At 40.9% G+C, this 20,612-nt stretch overlaps 1 protein-coding gene across 3 annotated transcripts in view; it reads left to right on the top strand.

The window, feature by feature from the left end:
• Positions 1–2,047: 2,047 nt before the first annotated feature.
• sgsm1a (small G protein signaling modulator 1a) overlaps positions 2,048–20,612 on the top strand; it is a 68,561-nt gene continuing 49,996 nt past the window's right edge. For 2 of the 3 annotated variants that reach the window (XM_061986379.1, XM_061986377.1), the window contains exons 1-2: positions 2,048–2,119; positions 2,235–2,278. In XM_061986379.1, the coding sequence (XP_061842363.1) occupies positions 2,065–2,119; positions 2,235–2,278 (99 nt within the window). In that variant the 5' untranslated portion in view covers positions 2,048–2,064. The remainder of the gene's footprint in view (positions 2,120–2,234; positions 2,279–20,612) is intronic. The other variant, XM_061986378.1, reaches the window with a different exon arrangement.

The raw sequence follows: 20,612 nt of genomic DNA, 5'->3' as shown, positions 1-20,612 counted from the left end.
AATTTTTTTTACATTATTGCAATCAGTTGATAAAACATTGTCCTTTACAATTATAAAAGCTTTTTACAAAAATCTACTACTCTGCTTGCATGTCAGCAGACTTAGACTTAGACTTAGACTTCCTTTTTATTGTCATTCAAATTTGAACTTTACAGCACAGATGAGAACGAAATCTCGTTACATAAGCTCATGGTAGTGCAGGATAAAAAAGCAATAAGGTGCATATATAAATAAATAATACATCCATCCATCCATCCATTTTCTACCGCTTATTCCCTTTGGGGTCGCGGGGGGCGCTGGAGCCTATCTCAGCTACAATCGGGCGGAAGGCGGGGTACACCCTGGACAAGACGCCACCTCATCGCAGGGCCAACACATAGACAGACAACATTCACACTCACATCCACACACTAGGGCCAATTTAGTGTTGCCAATCAACTTATCCCCAGGTGCATGTCTTTGGAAGTGGGAGGAAGCCGGAGTACCCGGAGGGAACCCACGCAGTCACGGGGAGGACATGCAAACTCCACACAGAAAGATCTCGAGCCCGGGATTGAACCCAAGACTACTCAGGACCTTCGTATTGTGATAAATATATATATAAAATAAATAAATATATATAAGTATGGTGGCAGAGGGGTTAGTGCGTCTGCCTCACAATACGAAGGTCCTGAGTAGTTGTGAGTTCAATCCCGGCCTCGGGATCTTTCTGTGTGGAGTTTGCATGTCCTCCCCGTGACTGCGTGGGTTCCCTCCGGGTACTCCGGCTTCCTCCCACCTCCGAAGACATGCACCTGGGGATAAGTTGATTGGCAACACTAAATGGTCCCTAGTGTGTGAATGTGAGTGTGAATGTTGTCTGTCTGTCTGTGTTGGCCCTGCGATGAGGTGGCGACTTGTCCAGGGTGTACCCCGCCTTCCGCTCGATCGTAGCTGAGATAGGCTCCAGCGCCCCCCGCGACCCCGAAGGGAATAAGCGGTAGAAAATGGATGGATGGATGGATATAAGTATATATAAATAAATAAATAAATAGATTACTGTACAGATAAATATATTGCACTTTTTCACATGTTTCCACCTTTATGGATGTATGTTATATTGTCTTTTTTATTCCAGCGAGTTAATCCATTTTGGGGGGAATTGAGGGGATAATTTAATTATGATGCGTTCAAGAGTCTTACAGCTTGAGGGAAGAAGCTGTTACAGTCTGCTTCAGAGGCTGCGGAACCTCTTTCTAGAGTCCAGCAGTGAAAACAGTCCTTGGTGAGGGTGGAGGAGTCTTTGCAGATTTTCTGTGCCCTGGTCAGGCAGCGGCTTTTTGCGATCTCCTGGATAGGAGGAAGAGGAGTCCTGATGATCTTTTCCGCCGTCCTCACCACTCTCTGGAGAGACTTCCAGTCTGAGGCATTGTAGGCTCCAGGCCAGACAGAGATGCAGTTGGTCAGCAGGCTCTCTATAGTGCCTCTGTAGAATGTGGTGAGAATGGGGGGAGGGAGCTTTGCTATTTTCATCCGACGCAAGAAGTGCATGCGCTGCTGAGCTCTTTTTACAAGAGCTCCGGTGTGTAGGGACCAGGTCGTATTGTCAGTTATCTGCACCCCCAGGAACTTGGTGCTGCTGGGGTAGATCCTGCTGAAATCCTATGTATTGAATGAATAGAGAATTGTTTTGAATCGGGAAAAAAATCGTTTTTGAATCGAGAATCGTGTTGAATTGAAAAAAAAAAAAAATCGATTTTGAATTGAATCGTGACCCCAAGAATCGATATTGAATCGAATCGTGGGACACCCAAATATTCACAGCCCTAGTATTGGGTCGCCGGCGGACGGAGGGTGGCGGGGGTCTTAAACGGTGGCATTGTTGTGTGTGGACACGGATAAGGTTAAGTGGTATTTATTTACCCTGGATAACCTTATCCGGCTTAGTGTAAACTGGGCCTTAGTCACAGTTTTCCATATCATTGCAAAAACGCAGGGAGAGAGATGTCTGTCTTTTTAAGAGGCGTGTCTTCAGAGGGAGGGGGCGGAGTCTTGGGACACTTGTCGAAGTCGCAGGTCTTTTTGATGGGAGGTGCTGAGCGCGGTAGGAGCACTGGATCCATGGCAACAATCATGGCAGGTAGGAAACGCGAACATCTTTGTAGTGAAAACATTTCTTATATTCATATTTTAGCAAACAGTACTTAGAGTTAGGTCAACGACAAAATGTCATATCTTTGTTTGTGTGTCGTTAGAAGCTGAGACACGCCAGAAGCTGCTGCGCACCGTCAAGAAAGAGGTGGGTGTTTTCAGCTTGGTACAAAAAAATAAAATACACATTTTAAAGACGACAAGTTATATATCCTAAAAACCTGGTTGGCCTCTTTAACTGTTTATTGGTTGTTTTATTTTCTGCTGTCACTATGACACCTGTTAAATATCGTGTTGGGTATTTCTTCATATCTTCCGGAAGTACAGCCTTTTTTGCATTAAGTATTTTTGACTGAGGCAGCAATTATTCAAATTATTATGCGTATACTAAGAGAGGTATTATGATGTTGACTACGTGTGTTGCAGGTGTTTGTGGTGTTTTTACCAGAGGAAACTGCAATCTTCTGTCAGTGGGGCATGAGTGTTTGTGCGTGTGCGTGTGCGTGTGTGCGTGTGCGTGTGCGTGTGGTCGTGATGTACTGTACAATGGAAGCAAATATGGAAGACACTCTGTTGGTTTGTTCAGCTGTATCCCTCTAGTATCGCTCATCACCAACATAGTCATATCATATTACGGTATTAACACATAAAAACATACTCAAAGCAATACTGCACATCATTTTTTAATTTTTATTCAGGCGTCCTTCGAGTCACACATCTTTAAGTCGTACAAATACTCAGTGAACAATAGAACGATGCACACCAGTAGTTCTCAAACTTTTTTCACCAAGTACCACCTCAGAAAACACTTGGCTCCCCAAGTACCACCATAATGGCCAACATTAAAATACAGCAGCGTAGTAGGCCTAAGTATTCATCAAAAACAGGCCAGAGGTTGTTTTTTTTAAACAAGTATATTTAAAATTCTGGCCACTGTAACATCACACACACTGTAAAAACATGATCAACAATGATACTCCATATACTAGTGGTCACCAACCTTTTCCATCCCATGATCTCTGGTCTCAGCGAAAAACCAACGCAAGATTTACCCCTGCGTCAATTTTGTTTTATATGTGTTTGTATAATATATATATATATATATATATATATATATATATATATATATATATATATATATATATATATATATATATATATGTTTTTTTTAAATTGAAAAAAAAAAGAAAAGTTTTTTGTTTTCTTTTTTAAAGACAAAGCTTTCCGTTGTTATTATTGGCTGTTTTCCATTGTGTTTCCTGCTGTTTTCCCAGTTTTTGCTGGTGTTTTTTTGTTGTTTTTGTAATGTGCCTAGGGCCTAGGCCAGGGGTCGGCAACCCGCGGCTCTAGAGCCGCATGTGGCTCTTTAGCGCCGCCCTACTGGCTCTCTGGAGCTTTTTCAAAAATGTATGAAAAATGGAAATAGATGAGGGGGAAAAATATATTTTTTGTTTTAATATGGTTCCTGTGGGAGGACAAACATGACACAAACATCCCTAATTGTTACTGTTATTGTTTATATTAAACATGCTTCACTGATTCGAGTATTTGGCGAGCGCCGTTTTGTCTTACTAATTTTGGCGGTCCTTGAACTCACCGTAGTTTGTTTACATGTATAACTTTCTAGGACGTGTTTTATGCCACTTCTTTTTCTGTCTCATTTTGTCCACCAAACTTTTAAGGTTGTGCATGAAAGGTGAGTTTTGTTGATGTTATTGACTTGTGTGGAGTGCTAATCAGACATATTTGGTCACTGCATGACTGCAAGCTAATCAATGCTAACATGCTATTTAGGCTAGCTATATGTACATATTGCATCATTATGCCTCATTTGTAGTTGTATTTGAGGTCATTTAGTTTCCTTTAAGTCCTCTTAATTCAATTTATATCTCATGACACACTATCTGTATGTAATATGGCTTTTATTTTTTTGCGGCTCCAGACAGATTTGTTTTTGTATTTTTGGTTCAATATGGCTCTTTCAACATTTTGGGTTGCCGACCCCTGGCCTAGGCCAATGACAAACGAGTCACAGGCCACAGATGGCCCCTGTGCCGCATTTTGGGCACCACTGCTGTAGAAGCTAACTGTTTATGGGCACTATAGTCTTAGTACTGTAGTGTGACGAGAGTCACATGGTTGTCATACGTCAGCGCTGGAAGTAGTAAAATCAGCTGTTCACCTGGCGGGTTTTTCCTGTGTGATAAAATGGGGAAGTCCTTTAGCTGCCGCCTTGTTTGATCATATATTACTGTCTTTGCAGAAGTCACTGTTTAGTTTTGTATTTACAATTCAACACAAAATCCGTACTTTGGAGCAATGTTCACAGACTCTGGAATTTGACTTGTTCGTTTCCGTTGCAGACAAGCGATAATGGTCGTTTGATGTTGGATACTAGAAAATGTCAGATGCATTGCAACAATCAGCCTTCATGCGTGATGTTTGAGCATGACATAAAATGCACGTTTGCGAGACGAGCGGGTGTAGTGGACGGCAGTGCTCCGGGGGGTGGGGCCTCGATGTCGAGAGCTGTGGGATGAGAGGCTAGAGAGAGAGAGGCAGAGGCGTGCGGGCGTGTTAAGGGGTTAAAATTCTTGGCAAGTCTGTTGGTCACTCTCCGTGTGGGGTTCTCATGTACTGATGTCATATTAATCCTTTTTTTCCCTAATATTTTTGCAATGGACCGACCGGTAAGGTCCCAAAGATCGACTGGTAGATCACGATTGACCCTTGCCATATACAGTACATATTTACAAACTTTTTTGGTTCCCACAGTTTGAGAATCACTGTGTGTACACAACGCAACAGATTGTGGTTTATTAAAGTTAAAAGTTAAAGTAAAAGTACCAATGATTGTCACACACACTCTAGGTGTGGTGAAATTAACCTCTGCATTTGACCCATCTCCTTGTTCCACCCCTGGGAGGTGAGGTGAGCAGTGAGCAGCAGCGGTGGTCGTGCTCGGGAATCATTTTGGTGATTAAACCCCCAATTCCAACCCTTGATGCTGAGTGCCAAGCAGGGAGGTAATGGGTCCCATTTTTATAGTCTTTGGTATGACTCAACCGGGGTTTGAACATACGACCTACCAATCTCAGGGAGGACACTCTAACCACAAGGCCACTGAGCAGGTTAGTTAACATACATAACTGTCGTACAAATAAAAAATAATAACTTAAAGGAAGGTAGATGTAAATCAAATAATAATTAAATCCGTAAGGATTACTGTGTGCCTGGGAGGTGAGTCTCGTCAGAACGAGACTAAAGACGGCTGACTTGGCTTTGTACACTACACTGTATTTCTATTTTTTATTGTTATGTCATACTGGGCAGCAAGTAGGGACAGGGGATATAGCCTAAAATCTATATTGCAGAATATATTGCAGCCTCCTGCGATAACAATGACTATCACGGTATATTATTTGGTTAATATATGATAGTACAGTAGAACCATTTTAAAACGGGTTACAAAGGCTCCTAATTTGGTTGCTGACGTATGTGGTAACATATTCTCTCATTTCTGGTTGTACAAACGTTTGTATTATTTTGTTTATTATTAATTAACTGGTAATTTCTGGTTACTTTAGTAACCAGAAATTGTAGCATGTTTCTAACACTTCTGTTAAAATGTAATAAGCACTTAATATTCTGTTGTTTGAATATTTTACATTAGTTTTTGGTGATACAAGCTACTTTACAGAATACATTACCCTGGTCTAAGAATGTATAACATGGGTTTAGCTTACTCTAACATTTGTGTACACTGCTCAGATAATAAGGTAGATAACTACTTACATTCAATGTGGTCCTGTGCTCCCGTGAATAACTTCTGGTCTGGAGTGTGCGAGAACCTGTCATTGGCCCTAGAGATTCCCATTCCCATCTCCCCCTTACTCTGCCTGTTGGGCGATCTCTCCGCAACTGATCTTGATATAAACAAAACATACCTCTTTATCAACGCATTAGGCATCGCCAAGAAAACTATTCTCATGCATTGGAAATCAAAAAATAATTTATGTATAAACCTTTACAAAACATTTTATTAGATTATGTAGTTGTGGAAAGAATGTCTGCTGAATCAAAACAACAACTGACAGAATTCCGATCTCTTTGGGCACTGCTAATTAATTTCCTGACCTGACTCCCATGGGGGCCAGGGCTGTGGCTCTGCTCCTAGGGGTTTTGCTCTGTGGATGGGAGAATCCTGGGTGCCGGGGGGGCCGGGTGCCGCGGTGTCGTGTGGGCCTGCAGTGTGTTCCCTGGTTCCGGCCTGGCGGGCTGATCCTTATGTGGTCTCGCGGTTGGGGGGATGGGGTGGCTGGGCGGGGTTTGGAATGCGGGTGGGGCTAGGGGCGGTCGCCTTGGGTTGGGTGGGGGGAAGTCCCTCTCTTGTGGGTGGTTGGGCGGGTTGTTGCGCCCGGAGGTCTGGGGGGGTTGCCGCTGTCCCACGGGGGCCGGCCCATGCCCCTCTGGCTTCAGGTCTCCTTGGGCTTCATCCTTCCCCTAGGGGGCGGGGTCTGTCCTGGGTCGCCCTGTGCTGGGTTGGGGGGACTGCCTTCGCCCCTTGTTGGGGCCCCGGCGGTGCTGCCCAACTACCCTACGATACCCCCTTTATTTAAATTAGTTTTAATTTATTTATTTATTTAATTTATTTTTTTATGTATTTATTTATTATTTTACCTATTTATTTTGAATATTTTTTTCATTTATTTTATTGTTGTTTTTTATTATCTTGGGCATAGGGGGTGTACACTTTTTCTGCTTGGGGTTGCTGGTATGGACTCCGCAGAGTTGGGTTGAAACTTGCGTGGCGTCATGTTAAACTGGTGTGGTGCGCCTGCGAGGTCACGGGCTGTGGGTGGAGGGGGGGCTCCTGGCCATAGTTCTTGATTGCCTCCTGCCTGGACAGGGACTGGAGGTCGGCTGTAACGGCTTACCTCCTAATTTTAACTACACAGTAGACACTTTGGGGGCCTAATACACATGCATGGGTGGGTTGGGGTTCGGAAGTACGGCGCTCCCCTCATTGGGACTGCTGTCTGGTGGCCTGCCATTCCCGGGCAGTGACCTCGCTGAAGGTGCAAGGCTTTTATTCATTTATTATTTCATTTATTTATTTATTTATTTAATTATTTTTTCTATTTTTTATTTCATTTTATTTATGTATTTATTTTCTATTAATTTAATTGTAAATTTAAAAAAAATATATATTATTTTTTATTTTTATGAAATTAAATTTAAAAAATGTTTTGTGTGTGTGGTGTTGGTGTGGGTTATGATTCATTCTTTATCCTAGTGAGCGCAGACATTGTACAGTAAGTGATTGTTTCATTATGTTTGTAGTTTGTACTGTATATCTTGTTCTGCACTTAGCAATACTGCTACATGATGCTTAGTATTCAGGCTCAAAAATATAAGGTTCTGGATCATCATTTGTCTCAAAGTAGTCGTTGATGACTTTCATGAAGTATGTCTTGAGTAGTAGTGTTGCTGTTGTTGAAGGGAAATGCAAATGTGGTATGCGTCTGTGAAATTAATACGCTATGATGAATATGCCTGTTACTAGATTACAGTGTGTATGTAAAACGTTTATGGAGGTTTTCTTGAGTGCTTTATTGGCGGAAAAGAGCGACTCATTGTTATCTGACTGATGTTTATTTACATGTTAGAATACATAAAAAAAAGAAAAACATATGTGTGCCTGTCTCACATAAGGATTGCGAATGATTTCCAAAAAAATAAAATAAAGTATAGTTCACATTTTAAAGGCTAATAAACATTTATGGAGTTAATCCTTTAAATTCTCACTTGGCTGAAATCTAATTATATTTACTCAAGCCTTGCATCACATCAAAAGTGAAAAAATCATATTTTATTAGTGTGTTTGTAGTTCACCTCTGTTTTAATATACTGTACTATAAATGGGTTATGCAGTACATGTATAGCGCTTTTCTACCTTCAAAGTACTCAAAGGGCTTTGACACTATTTCACTATACTATATGTCCAACTCATTGTAGCTGCCAGCAGTTTCCAGTAATGTGCAATTAAATCTAATTATCCTGGCTTTACACTTCTGACGCATCACTGAAATGCAATAATTGTAAAACGTCCTCTTAAAAGGAAATTGAAATCATCAGTGATATGTAGCATGCTAATTAAAAGTAATTATGGCGCCTGTGAATCAAAAGCAGTGCCGCACACTTTCAAATATGCTGAAACAAATGCTTTTCCAGGATGCCAAGAGATGCAATAAATTGGTCACACAGCTATTTGGAATTGTAGAACAGCATCCAAATTCATGTTTTTCTCTCAGAGGAGTAAGTATGGAAAGTAGTATGGAAATGATTCATCTAACTAAGTCAATGTCATGCTGGCACTTGAGTGTGATTAGCATTATTGGAGCTGGACGCTTTTTAAAAAAAAAATTCTCTGACTTCTCATGACATATTTATTTTTGGTAAAGTCTGTTAACTCTATTCAGTGTACAGCATTTTACTATTTCAAATAAAACAGTTATTTGAGCAAGTAGCAGTTCGGAAAACTTAGTAGTATGGCTGATACAACCCATTATACATCACTGATAAATGCAAATATTCAAGGTAGAACTACTTCATCATCAATCTGATTTAATGAATTGTAAATAGCTAATGGCGCCCAATGAAGACTGAACGACTGCAGCAGACAATGTTATTGTGGTTTTAGCTGTGAATGGAGCTGCTCTCTGTTTGTTCTTCTAAGGAGCTTCTCGCTTAACACGTACGCACTCAATCACCTTGTTGCCATGGAGATTCCCAGCACACACCGCAAGGTCGTTATCACACACCTAAGATTTTGTTACAAAAAAAAAAAATTTGGAACAATTTCTTGTGTTTTGTTGTACAATCACAGGACAGTGGACGTTCTCTCTTGTTTCTCCTGTCTTGACCTCACTTAAAGTGAGCTTTATGTGGGCGGGAATATGCGATCAAATAAAAGATGGATTTGCAAAGAAAAAAAGATTTGCTCACAAAAATAATTGAATTGAAATAAAGAAAGATTTGTAAACAAACTATTTTTTTAAACCAGAATACTGGTTTACAAAGCCAACAATTGTTTTCATGCAACAATAGGTTTTGTTTGTGTTTCTTCAAGTTTTGGTTGTGACTCCATTTGTTGGTTGCACAACTTTTTTTGGTTAGAAATCCTTTTTTGGTTTTGAATCAACCTCAATCTTTTTGGGCAATATGTCTTAAATGTCCAGTCTTAAATGTTGGAGTGACTACTACTATGCCTTTACAAGATTAGGGGCCTGTACTAGTGCTGGGCAATTCATGGAAAAATAATTGAAACCGATATTCAGAGCCAAAAATTCAACACCAGCAGCTTGTACCCAAACGGAAATTCTGTGTCAGTTGTTTAGGAACATTTTAGAGTGCATTAACCGAAATCGAGGTAAATGGTTCAATAAATCTTGATGTAGGTTTTTGCCATAAGTGCCCAGCCCTAGCCTGTAATATAAAGCAGGATTTCTGTTTATTTGTTTATACATTTGAGAATTAAGTCATGATCTGCAGTACTAAAAGCTGGTTAACCTTTCAGCAGGATAGTTTGCCATAGTAACTTGTGCATTGGAGCTACTGGGTACCGGTTAACAAGATTAGTAGAGGTGCCCCATTCCGATATTGATATCGGATAGCGATCCAATGTCAGCACAAAAAAACAAGTATCGGATGATATCGGCATGCATGGAAATGTCCGATCTAAGCTCCGATACAAAGGTAAGGTAAACATGGTAGGCTCTCGGCTACTAGGAGCTAGCAGCTACACAACAGCTAAGCACACAATAGCACACAAGTTAGATATACGTAATGAGTGTCTTTAATTGAACAATATTGCAGTTTAAAAAAAGTTTGTCAATAAAAATATCACATGATTATAGTTACATATTACTTACACATAAAAAGTATCCAAGGCAGAAGCATAATAGAAAATATCCAGTATCAGATGCGTTCGAATCTTTTAACTTGCTGCGTCGTGAGCTTACAGCAGTGCCCCTCAAATATTTTCTGTTATGCACACGCTACGAAGAAGAAAATATTTTGTGCCCCCTTACTCTCCACCGTGACTATAAACAGTATAATTTGTCTATAAAATTGTTATAACTATACCTCTGCATAACATTGTAAGTTTATTAAAATTAAAGGAAACAACCCAGCGGTTTTTCCTTGTCTCCTACTGTGGTTACAGGGAAGCCAAGAGCTACATATGCTTCATCATATTCTGGTACGGCAAAAAAAAGAATAGGCCCCGAGGTCACACGCGAATGCATGACACTGTGAAAATGTTGAGGGAAGGAAGACATGTTACTTCTAGATTGTCAATCAACATACAGTATTCTTGTCTCAAGGTGCCACACATTAGAACAATATGCAATACTTTCAAAAATATTTTGCTTTATGCAGACATGCTTATATGCTTTAAATGAGCAAAACACCTAAATACTACATACAGTAGGTAGGGGATTTGTTTACCTGACACATAAAAAGTGCCAATTGGGGGGGGGGTTGCACTATTCACTTTAGCTGCTAGATGGCGGTAGAGTGTTGCTATGCCACAGCGCCAGTTGCTATGTAGAGTGGCACTTTCCATCATTTTAGCAGACTGCATTATGTGAGATCCACCCAGGAATGGGGCCATATGAATCCCTTCCCAACTGTATTATTATAAATGTTCCTGTTACTACTTTACCTACTCAGTGGCCAAGTGGTTAGAGTGTCCGCCCTGAGATTGGTAGATCGTGAGTTCAAACCCCGGCCGAGTCATACCAAAGACTATAAAAATGGGACCCATTACCTCCCTGCTTGGCACTCAGCATCAAGGGTTGGAATTGGGGGTTAAATCACCAAAAATGATTACCGGCCGCGGCTGCCCACTCTGCCCACTGCTCCCCTCACCTCCCAGGGGGTGATCAAGTGTGATGGGTCAAATGCAGAGAATAATTTAGCCACACCTAGTGTGTGTGTGACAATCATTGGTACTTTAACTTTAACTTTAACTTTACATATATACTTACAGTGTGTACAAACCCCGTTTCCTTATGAGTTGGGAAATTGTGTTAGATGTAAATATAAACAGAATACAATGATTTGCAAATCATTTTCAACCCATATTCAGTTGAATATGCTACAAAGACAACATATTTGATGTTCAAACTGATAAACTTTTTTTTTTTTGCAAATAATCATTAACTTTAGAATTTGATGTCAGCAACACGTGACAAAGAAGTTGGGAAAGGTGGCAATAAATACTGATAAAGTTGAGGAATGCTCATCAAACACGTATTTGGAACATCCCACAGGTGAACAGGCAAATTGGGAACAGGTGGGTGCCATGATTGGGTATAAAAGTAGATTCCATGAAATGCTCAGTCATTCACAAACAAGGATGGGGCGCGGGTCACCATTTTGTCAACAAATGCGTGAGCAAATTGCAGAACAGTTTAAGAAAAACCTTTCTCAACCAGCTATTGCAAAGAATTTAGGGACTTCACCATCTACGGTCTGTAATATCATCAAACGTTTCAGAATCTGGAGAAATCACTGCACGTAAGCAGCTAAGCCTGTGACCTTCGATCCCTCAGGCTGTACTGCATCAACAAGCGACATCAGTGTGTAAAGGATATCACCACATGGCCTCAGGAACACTTCAGAAACCCACTGTCAGTAACTACAGTTGGTCGCTACATCTGTAAGTGCAAGTTAAAACTCTCCTATGCAAGGCGAAAACCGTTTATCAACAACACCCAGAAACGCCGTCGGCTTCGCTGGGCCTGAGCTCATCTAAGATGGACTGATACAAAGTGGAAAAGTGTTCTGTGGTCTGACGAGTCAACATTTCAAATTGTTTTTGGAAACTGTGGACCCCGTGTCCTCCGGACCAAAGAGGAAAAGAAGCATCCGGATTGTTATAGGCGCAAAGTTGAAAAGCCAGCATCTGTGATGGTATGGGGGTGTATTAGTGCCCAAGACATGGGTAACTTACACATCTGTGAAGGCGCCATTAATGCTGAAAGGTACATACAGGTTTTGGAGCAACATATGTTGCCATCCAAGCAACGTTACCATGGACGCCCCTGCTTATTTCAGCAAGACAATGCCAAGCCACGTGTTACATCAACGTGGCTTCATAGTAAAAGAGTGCGGGTACTAGACTGGCCTGCCTGTAGTCCAGACCTGTCTCCCATTGAAAATGTGTGGTGCATTATAAAGCCTAAAATACCACAACGGAGACCCCCGGACTGTTGAACAACTTAAGCTGTACATCAAGCAAGAATGGGAAAGAATTCCACCTGAGAAGCTTAAAAAATGTGTCTCCTCAGTTCCCAAACATTTACTGAGTGTTGTTAAAAGGAAAGGCCATGTAACACAGTGGTGAACATGCCCTTTCCCAACTACTTTGGCATGTGCTGCAGCCATGAAATTCTAAGTTAATTATCCATCCATCCATTTTCTACCGCTTATTCCCTATTATTTGCAAAAAAAAAAAAAGTTTATGAGTTTGAACATCAAATATCTTGTCTTTGTAGTGCATTCAATTGAATATGGGTTAAAAAGGATTTGCAAATCATTGTATTCCGTTTATATTTACATCTAACACAATTTCCCAACTCATATGGAAACGGGGTTTGTATATTAAATGTTGATGGAGCCTTTTGGATGTTTTTACAGGCAGAATAGAGCGACTCCCATTAGCTAAATTGTTAGCTGAAATTTGCTAGCGTTTATTCACGAGTTAGAATGCATAAAAAAAAGAAAAACGTGTGTTCTTGTCTTATATGAGGATTGTGAATGATAGACAAAATTTGAAAAAGGTACAGTTCCCCTTTAATGCGGTCGTAGTCTGACATGATCTTCAACTGCACTTCATCATTACGAGCAGTTTAAATTGGCATTTAAACACAGTTACGTCATTAATTAATTGTTATGCTTTTTCTCTGTGTACAGAGAGGAATAATGTGTTTTACCATTACTAACTTACTACTATGCTTAATTTTCTTGTGCAGCTTTTGAATAATAAGATTGTGCAGGTGTACCTAATAAAGTGACGGTGGAAGTGGTACACATGTGGGTGGCGCAATATGCTGTGTGTTGTTCTCATCCAGCCGGTTATGTGCCATCAGTACACTCAAATGCACCATCAACGTGGGCCATTATCCAGAGAGCACAGCGTGTCTGAGGCACTCGAATCAACTTCTGGCACAAAATTGGTTTGAATGATATTGCCCTTATTTTCTGCAGTTTTCATAGAAAACCACTCTGTCTTACTGTGCATTCTTATGATTGTGCTGCAGCCTTTGTTATTTTCTGTGCACAAACACAAACACGTTTATTGCCAAAAGCAGAGAGAGAAAAAGATTATTAAACATACCCGTCTCCAGTCGTACTGTATTTCCTTGTGTCTTCATTTTAAATACTGTCTGCTTACTGACGAGAAGCTTCAGATGCAGTAAATAAAAGATTAGAAGATATAAAAGGAATGGGAAAACATTATTGTTTTCATATATTAGATACCAATGAAGATTAGTACAGTGAGACTATTAGGTGCAATCGGTAATGGTTAATGAATGTGAAATGGTTGTACTGGGTGAATGATGAAGAGGATATTCATCTTGTATTAGGTTCTACATTAGGTTGTCCATCACTTATAATCAAACTCAATTACAAGCTGCTGCTGCTGCAACATTTTAAGTAATGCTTTGTATGATTAAAGATGCACTGTCCGATTGACGATGATGGATGCTTTACCTTTGAACGAAAGTGGAAAGCAGCCTCATAGATTCTCTAAAATAAGGCCAGGTCAAGAATGATTTGCAGAGATTGCATTGTCAACTATTTTCAGGTTGAGATGTGGTTGGTTGCTTGGGCTTTGTGGAAGGAAATCTGTTCGGTGCCTCATAATCTGTTTTTCTTTAAGAAAAATAATTATTTGTGTTGCTTTATAGTCAGCGATTGTGTTTGCAGTTGTAACAAGCATTTGACCTATTCACCTTGTGGTGGGAAAAATTAACAGTCAACTTAAATATTTTTAGATGTATTAAAACTTATTTTGAAGTAGATTGCAGTATCTCGTGCTAAATGTTAAAAACTTCTGCGTCAGTGCTTTTGTTGTAGTAAACGGAATAATGAGAAAAAAAAATCCAATAGGAGCCCAGTCTGGCATCACATTTTTTTACTCATCCCCCTGACCCAAGCGTCTACCTTTTTCCCACCTTTTATGAGGCGCCGTAAGTGGCGACCCATCAGCGTTACTGTTCTGTCACCCTGTACAATGCATGTCTGCTCTTGAACAGGTTTGTTCTGAAAATGAAATTTTGTCGTACTTGTGCAATGACCATAAAACGTCTTCCTTCTTTCTTTCCACAAACTGGTTGAAAATAAGGTTGCAATATCAGCTATACCATATGCAGTATACAGGAGCATTGCAGCATTGCACACAGAGTAATTAAGTAATAGATAAAATAGAATAATTAAGAATGTTAGAAACTTCATAAACATTAGTGTTCTTTTTTTCATAAACTGCTTCAAGAGGATGACCAATCAACTATCAAAACCACACGATTAGGTTTGCGCGATAAAGACTATATACCAGTGGCGGGCCATGCGTTTCCCACCTAGGCCTTCAGTGATGTCCGACTTCAATAATTACCTCTCAAAATACCATCATTGATGTCCACACATGACCATTGCTGGAGAAATACCATACAGAAACACATTTACGCACTACTGGGCATTGTACAAAACGGGTTATTTTCTGGCGCATTTAAAAATCAATAAACCCGCATCAGCAATTAAAACATATCTTATGTAGTACTGTCAAAATTAAAATTGCAAAAAACATATTAAACGTGAAAAAATAAATAAATAGAATATCTAAACTCACATTTCATCGCCGGGACAGCTGAGCTTGCTTCCAGGGTTGACCGACATGGTCTCACAAGATGTAGTTTCTCTTTAAATATCCTTCTTGAAAATGGCCTTGCAAATATATGTGTTGTCTTGTCTAATCATAAAAGATGCAGACGAGGCGTGTTGGCTGACTTCTTAAAGTTTACTCCACAGCGTGCTCGTCAATAACATCCAGCTGCCGGCATGTCTACATTAAACAACCTAAACGGGGCTATTGTGCATGTTCTTCACTAATGTGGCATTCTGGGTAATGGAGTTCTTATGATACCTAGCTCATAACATCACTATATATCTGCCTTAGGCCAGCTAGAACGCCTTACTAAAAACAACGCGTGATCTGATTGGCTATTGCAACTGTCTATCACTGTATGTCCCCCGTTCATTTACAGTGCAGAGACGCCAGCATTGCTGAATCTGAAGGCTCTAGACCTCCATCCCAGATCACACCTCTCTCCTACCCACTTCTCCAAAGTGGGCTGGCTCAGGGTGGAGGACAGAGTCAAACAACTTGCACTGAGCCTAGTCTATAAAATTCGCTACACCTCCCTGATACCGAAGTACTTGTCAAACTTCTTCCATAACGTAAATGACCGCCATAACCACAACACCAGAGGGAGCTCCACAAACCATGTTAAACCCGGATTCCGATCTAACAAAGGTCTTAACTCATTCTCCTTCTGTGCCACATCAATATGGAATGCACTCCCAACAGGTGTAAAAGAAAGTGCATCCCTACCCTCCTTCAAAACCGCACTAAAAGAACACCTCCAGGCAACTACAACCCTAGACTAACACCCTCCCCCCACCACATCCCACCTTCCCGGATTGTAAATAATCAAATGTAAATAATCAAATTTATATACTTGTTCTTATGTTTTCTGAGCTCACTATGTTCACTGCTCGCTGTACATATCCTACGAAGTCAGACCTACACTGTTTCAATGTCCATTTCTCAGATGATATTATTGTTGATGACTGAAGTGCTGATATCAACCAAATCTAACCCACCCGCCCCAACCCCCTCCACATCCCACCCCCGAATTGTAAATAATGTAAATAATTCAATATATATACTCTGATGATTAACTTGTGTGATGACTGTATTATGCTGATAGTATATACCATGAATTGATTAACGTGGACCCCGATTTAAACAAGTTGAAAAACTTATTCGGGTGTTACCATTTAGTGGTCAATTGTACGGAATAAGTACTGTACTGTGCAATCTACTAATAAAAGTCTCAATCAATCAATCAAAATTTGGTACAGCATGGCAACATAAGCTAGCTGAATTCTGATTGGATAAAAACTCTATAAACTAAAAACAACAGCGCTGGAAGGAGCATAATATGACATGAAAAGATTATGAATACTTTTAGATATTTAGGGAAAGTAAATAAAAAATTACTTTTATCTTTAATTATGATCATGATCTCTGGTTATATTAGGCCAGCAAAGAAGGCCTTGCTGGCCCTGACGGCACACCACTGCTATATACGATATAACTGAAATAAATATGGCCGACGTTAAAGCTTTTACAATTGTCATATTGCGATAATGCATGTTGATTACACATCCTGGCTGTGTCCTACTAATTGACAGCGACAAGCTAACAAACGCTTCCTCAACGCACTGTAGCATTCTCGCCAGCAGCTAAAGTCCCTTTCACAGTGCAAAGCCACTTTTAAGTCAGAAATCCTTGCCTCCGTGGCGGCAAATAAACAAAAGGTTTTAAAAGTACAGTATCATCACTCGAGTACAATGAATAGCTAAACATGCTTCACTACACACCATAGGATGTAAACAGAGGTGGGTGTATCGATACAAATATCCATCCATCCATTTTCTACCGCTTATCCCTTTCGGGGTCGCGGGGGGTGCTGGAGCCTATTTCAGCTGTAATCGGGCGGTAGGCGGGGTACACCCTGGACAAGTAGCCACCTCATCGCAGGGCCAACACAGACAAACAGACAACATTCACACTCACATTCACACACTAGGGCCAATTTAGTGTTGCCAATCAACCTATCCCCAGGTGCATGTCTTTGGAGGTGGGAGTACCCGGAGGGAACCCACGCAGTCACGGGGAGAACATGCAAACCCCACACAGAAAGATCCCGAGCACAGGATCGAACCCAGGACTTTCGTATTGTGAGGCAGACGCACTAACCACTCTACCACCGTGCAAATATCGAGAGTAACAATACCAAGTTGGGCTGCACGATTATGGCCGAAATAAAAAAATCAAGATTATTTTGATCAATATTGAAATCCCGATTATTAATCATGATTATGCAAAACATATTTTTATTGCCCTTTCTACTTTAAACAAACAATATGTTAACTGGCCGTTCATTTCGAAATAAAATGTAATTTAAAAAAATAGTTAATCAGTTATGAAATAACATTTAAAAAAGACAAAGGGCTAACTAAAAATAAATATGCCATTGCAGAGTGCGATCATAAAGAGCAAACAAGTGAAAAAACAAGACAAAAGACACATACATACAAGGAACACACTGTACTACTCACAGTATATATAGGACATCCCTTAATCCATCAATTTTCTACCGCTTGCGTCTTTGCTAAATAAAACGTTATTACAGCCGTTATATATGCGTGTGTTTGAGAGGTGGAAGGATATGGGATCCCTCGGTGCACGGTTGATGTTACGGTAGTCTGTACGTCGGGGCCTTGCTGGCGGACCGCTCTCTGAGCAACCATAACTCTGTTTGGATTATTAGCTTCACGTCACAGGCAAACGATGGGGGTTGAGGAAAGATGGGAAGTGTTAATGTTCAACCTATCGCTGCAACGCAATAATTTGTTTGAATGTGCACACCAGCACATCTTTGCCGTGCAACTTGTTGTGGCGTTTGTTTGTTTATATGCGCAGGAGCATTTCCGGGTTTGCGGGAACGATGAGGCGTGCGGTTGTGTTCCGGCGTTAAAATGTGGGTCACTTTACGGGAGAGAAGGGCATCAAAGTAATAATGTATTTATTTTTCCAAATATTTTCGGGAGCTCCAGGCGACTAGCTGATCAAGTGTCAGTCACCCTCTCCCTCACACTTACTTGCTCTCACATGAGTCTTTCGGTCGCCCCCTGTTGGTTGGATGACTGTTGGTTGCTAAAGTGATTGAATTGATGTGCAGCAGAGCCTGTTTTTTAAAAGTTAAAGGAGCCATATGTAAGAATCTGACCAGAAATGATACTGAAATCACTGTCAAAATTCTGTAGTCCCCCTCTCCCTGACTGAGGTTGCCACATACGCAGCCGAATCCAGCTCGATTGACTGGGCTACTCCAAGGAACTTCAAATGGCAAGCGACGGGTCTTACGCTGTAGGACTGACATATGGTTATTGTCAGTACTATCAGAAAACAAAGACTAAAACGCACTACAACGAACACTAGCAATAGTGAAAATAAGTGGAGCAAGCTTAGCAGCCTAATGTACGCCCAAAACTAAAGAGGAGACATTTTACCAAGGTGTGCCTATAGGCTACTGTTTCAAACGTTTCAGATTGCCATATAACTTGGTACGCGTAGTCCACAATATGCAAACACGAATGAGGAATTATTTTATCATGTGATTTGGCTGTCTCCATACGTTTCAAAAAATCACATGTACATAGTTATTCACAGCCTTTATTGATGCACCTTTGGCAGCAATTACAGCCTCAAGTCTTTTTGAATACGATGCCACAAGCTTGGCACGCCTATCTTGGGCAGTGTTGGCCATTCCTGTTTGCAGCACCTTTTAAGCTCCATCAGATTGGATGGGAAACATTGGTTTTCATTAAGTATGTCTCTGTACATTGCTGCATTCATCTTCGTCTAGTCAGGGAAGTGACCAAGAACCAGATGGTCACTCTGTCAGAGCTACAGCATGTGGGGAGAGGAGAACTTTCCAGAAGGGCAACCATCTCTACTGCAAAGCACCAATCAGTGTTGTGTTTCACTAAAGGGGAAGTGACGGCTCAGACACCAGGGGGTTGTATGTACAATGATTTATTATATATATTAACCATATAACCATATAATAATCAAACAATACAAATAAACAATAGAATGGAGTGTGAACTAGATCCAAAAGTGTATGTGGTGTAAGGCTATGTGTGTAGTTAGCTGAAGTGCGTGTTACCAAGTGTTGAACGAGAGATGAGGAAGTCCAGGGGAAAAGGGGAATCCGTGTCCAAGCGAGGGAAGTCAAGGATCGAGGGAGGCAGTCAGAGTTCAGAGGGAGATGCGGGAAAATGAGAGATGCACAGCTCGCTTTGCAGGTGACGGAGGGTACTGCGGGGGCGACACAAGAAAACACACGAAGAACACGGAGAGGCAAAACACAGGGAGAGCAGGATTGCATAAAGCAGGATGATCGATTACTGTACATCAAATGAGAACTAAGTTACCGCGCCGATCCTTGGGTCCACTGGTCCTTTTACCCAGCTCGCCCTCATCAGTCCCAAGTGTGCAGATTGCCGGTGAGTGATTGCAGCTGGCGGGTGCTGCAGGGCGGAGAGGTGCGCGGCGCGTCCCTGGATGTACGCGCCCGTGGGCGTGTCGCGAGGTGCGCACAGACGGCTGAGCGGCGTTAGCAGGAGCTGAGCCGTAACAATCAGGCCTGTATGGTATCGTGGCCAGACGGAAGCCATTTCTTAGTAAAAAGTTTGCCAAAATGCACCTGAAAGACTCTCAGACCACGAGAATGAAAATTATTTAGATTGAACTCTTCGGCGTGAATACCAGGCGTCATGTTTGGAGGAAACCAGACACTGCTCATCACCAGGCCAATACCATCCCTACAGTGAAGTATAGTGGTGGCAGCATCATGCTGTGCGGTTGTTTTTCAGTGGCAGTAACTTTGGCACTGGTCAGGATAGAGGGAAAGATTAATGTAGCAATGTACAGAAACATCCTGAATGAAAACCAACGCTTTCTGTCCAACCTGATGGAGCTTTAGATGTGCTGCAAAGAGGAATGAGCAAAACTGCCCAAAGATAGGTGTGCCAAGCTTGTGGCATCGCATTCAAAAAGACTTGAGGCTGTATTTGCTGCCAAAATGCATCTACAAAGTAAACACTTATGTACATGTGATTTTTTTTTTTATTTAATTTTTTTTATTTGCAAAATAAAAATAAAAACTTTTCACATTGTCATTATGGGGTATTGTGTAGAATTTTGAGAACAAAATTGAATTGAATCCATTTTGGAACAAGGCTGTAACATAACAAAATGTGGAAAAAGTTAAGCCTTCTGAATACTTACCGGATGTACTGTATCATTATTTCAGGAGGCAATCAGCTAAGCAACTTATTTATTATTATGTTCATCTCTTGTTTGAATGGGTATATACACAACAGGAGTAATCGTATTTTATTAACTGTTGTAGAGGCTTTATGCAGCCTGTAACAGCCACCTCGGTTATTTAATAATGAAAGCTGGATTTGAATGGAGGGATTTTCTTGTTTTTCTGCTCTGCTATTGCAGAAGGGATTTGGAGTAGCCTGCAGATCCTATATCACTAAGACCGATA

Source organism: Nerophis lumbriciformis, linkage group LG12, assembly GCF_033978685.3.
Source record: "Nerophis lumbriciformis linkage group LG12, RoL_Nlum_v2.1, whole genome shotgun sequence".
In the NCBI taxonomy this organism is placed as follows: Eukaryota; Metazoa; Chordata; class Actinopteri; order Syngnathiformes; family Syngnathidae; genus Nerophis; species Nerophis lumbriciformis.
This window is presented reverse-complemented; position numbering and strand designations above follow the sequence as displayed.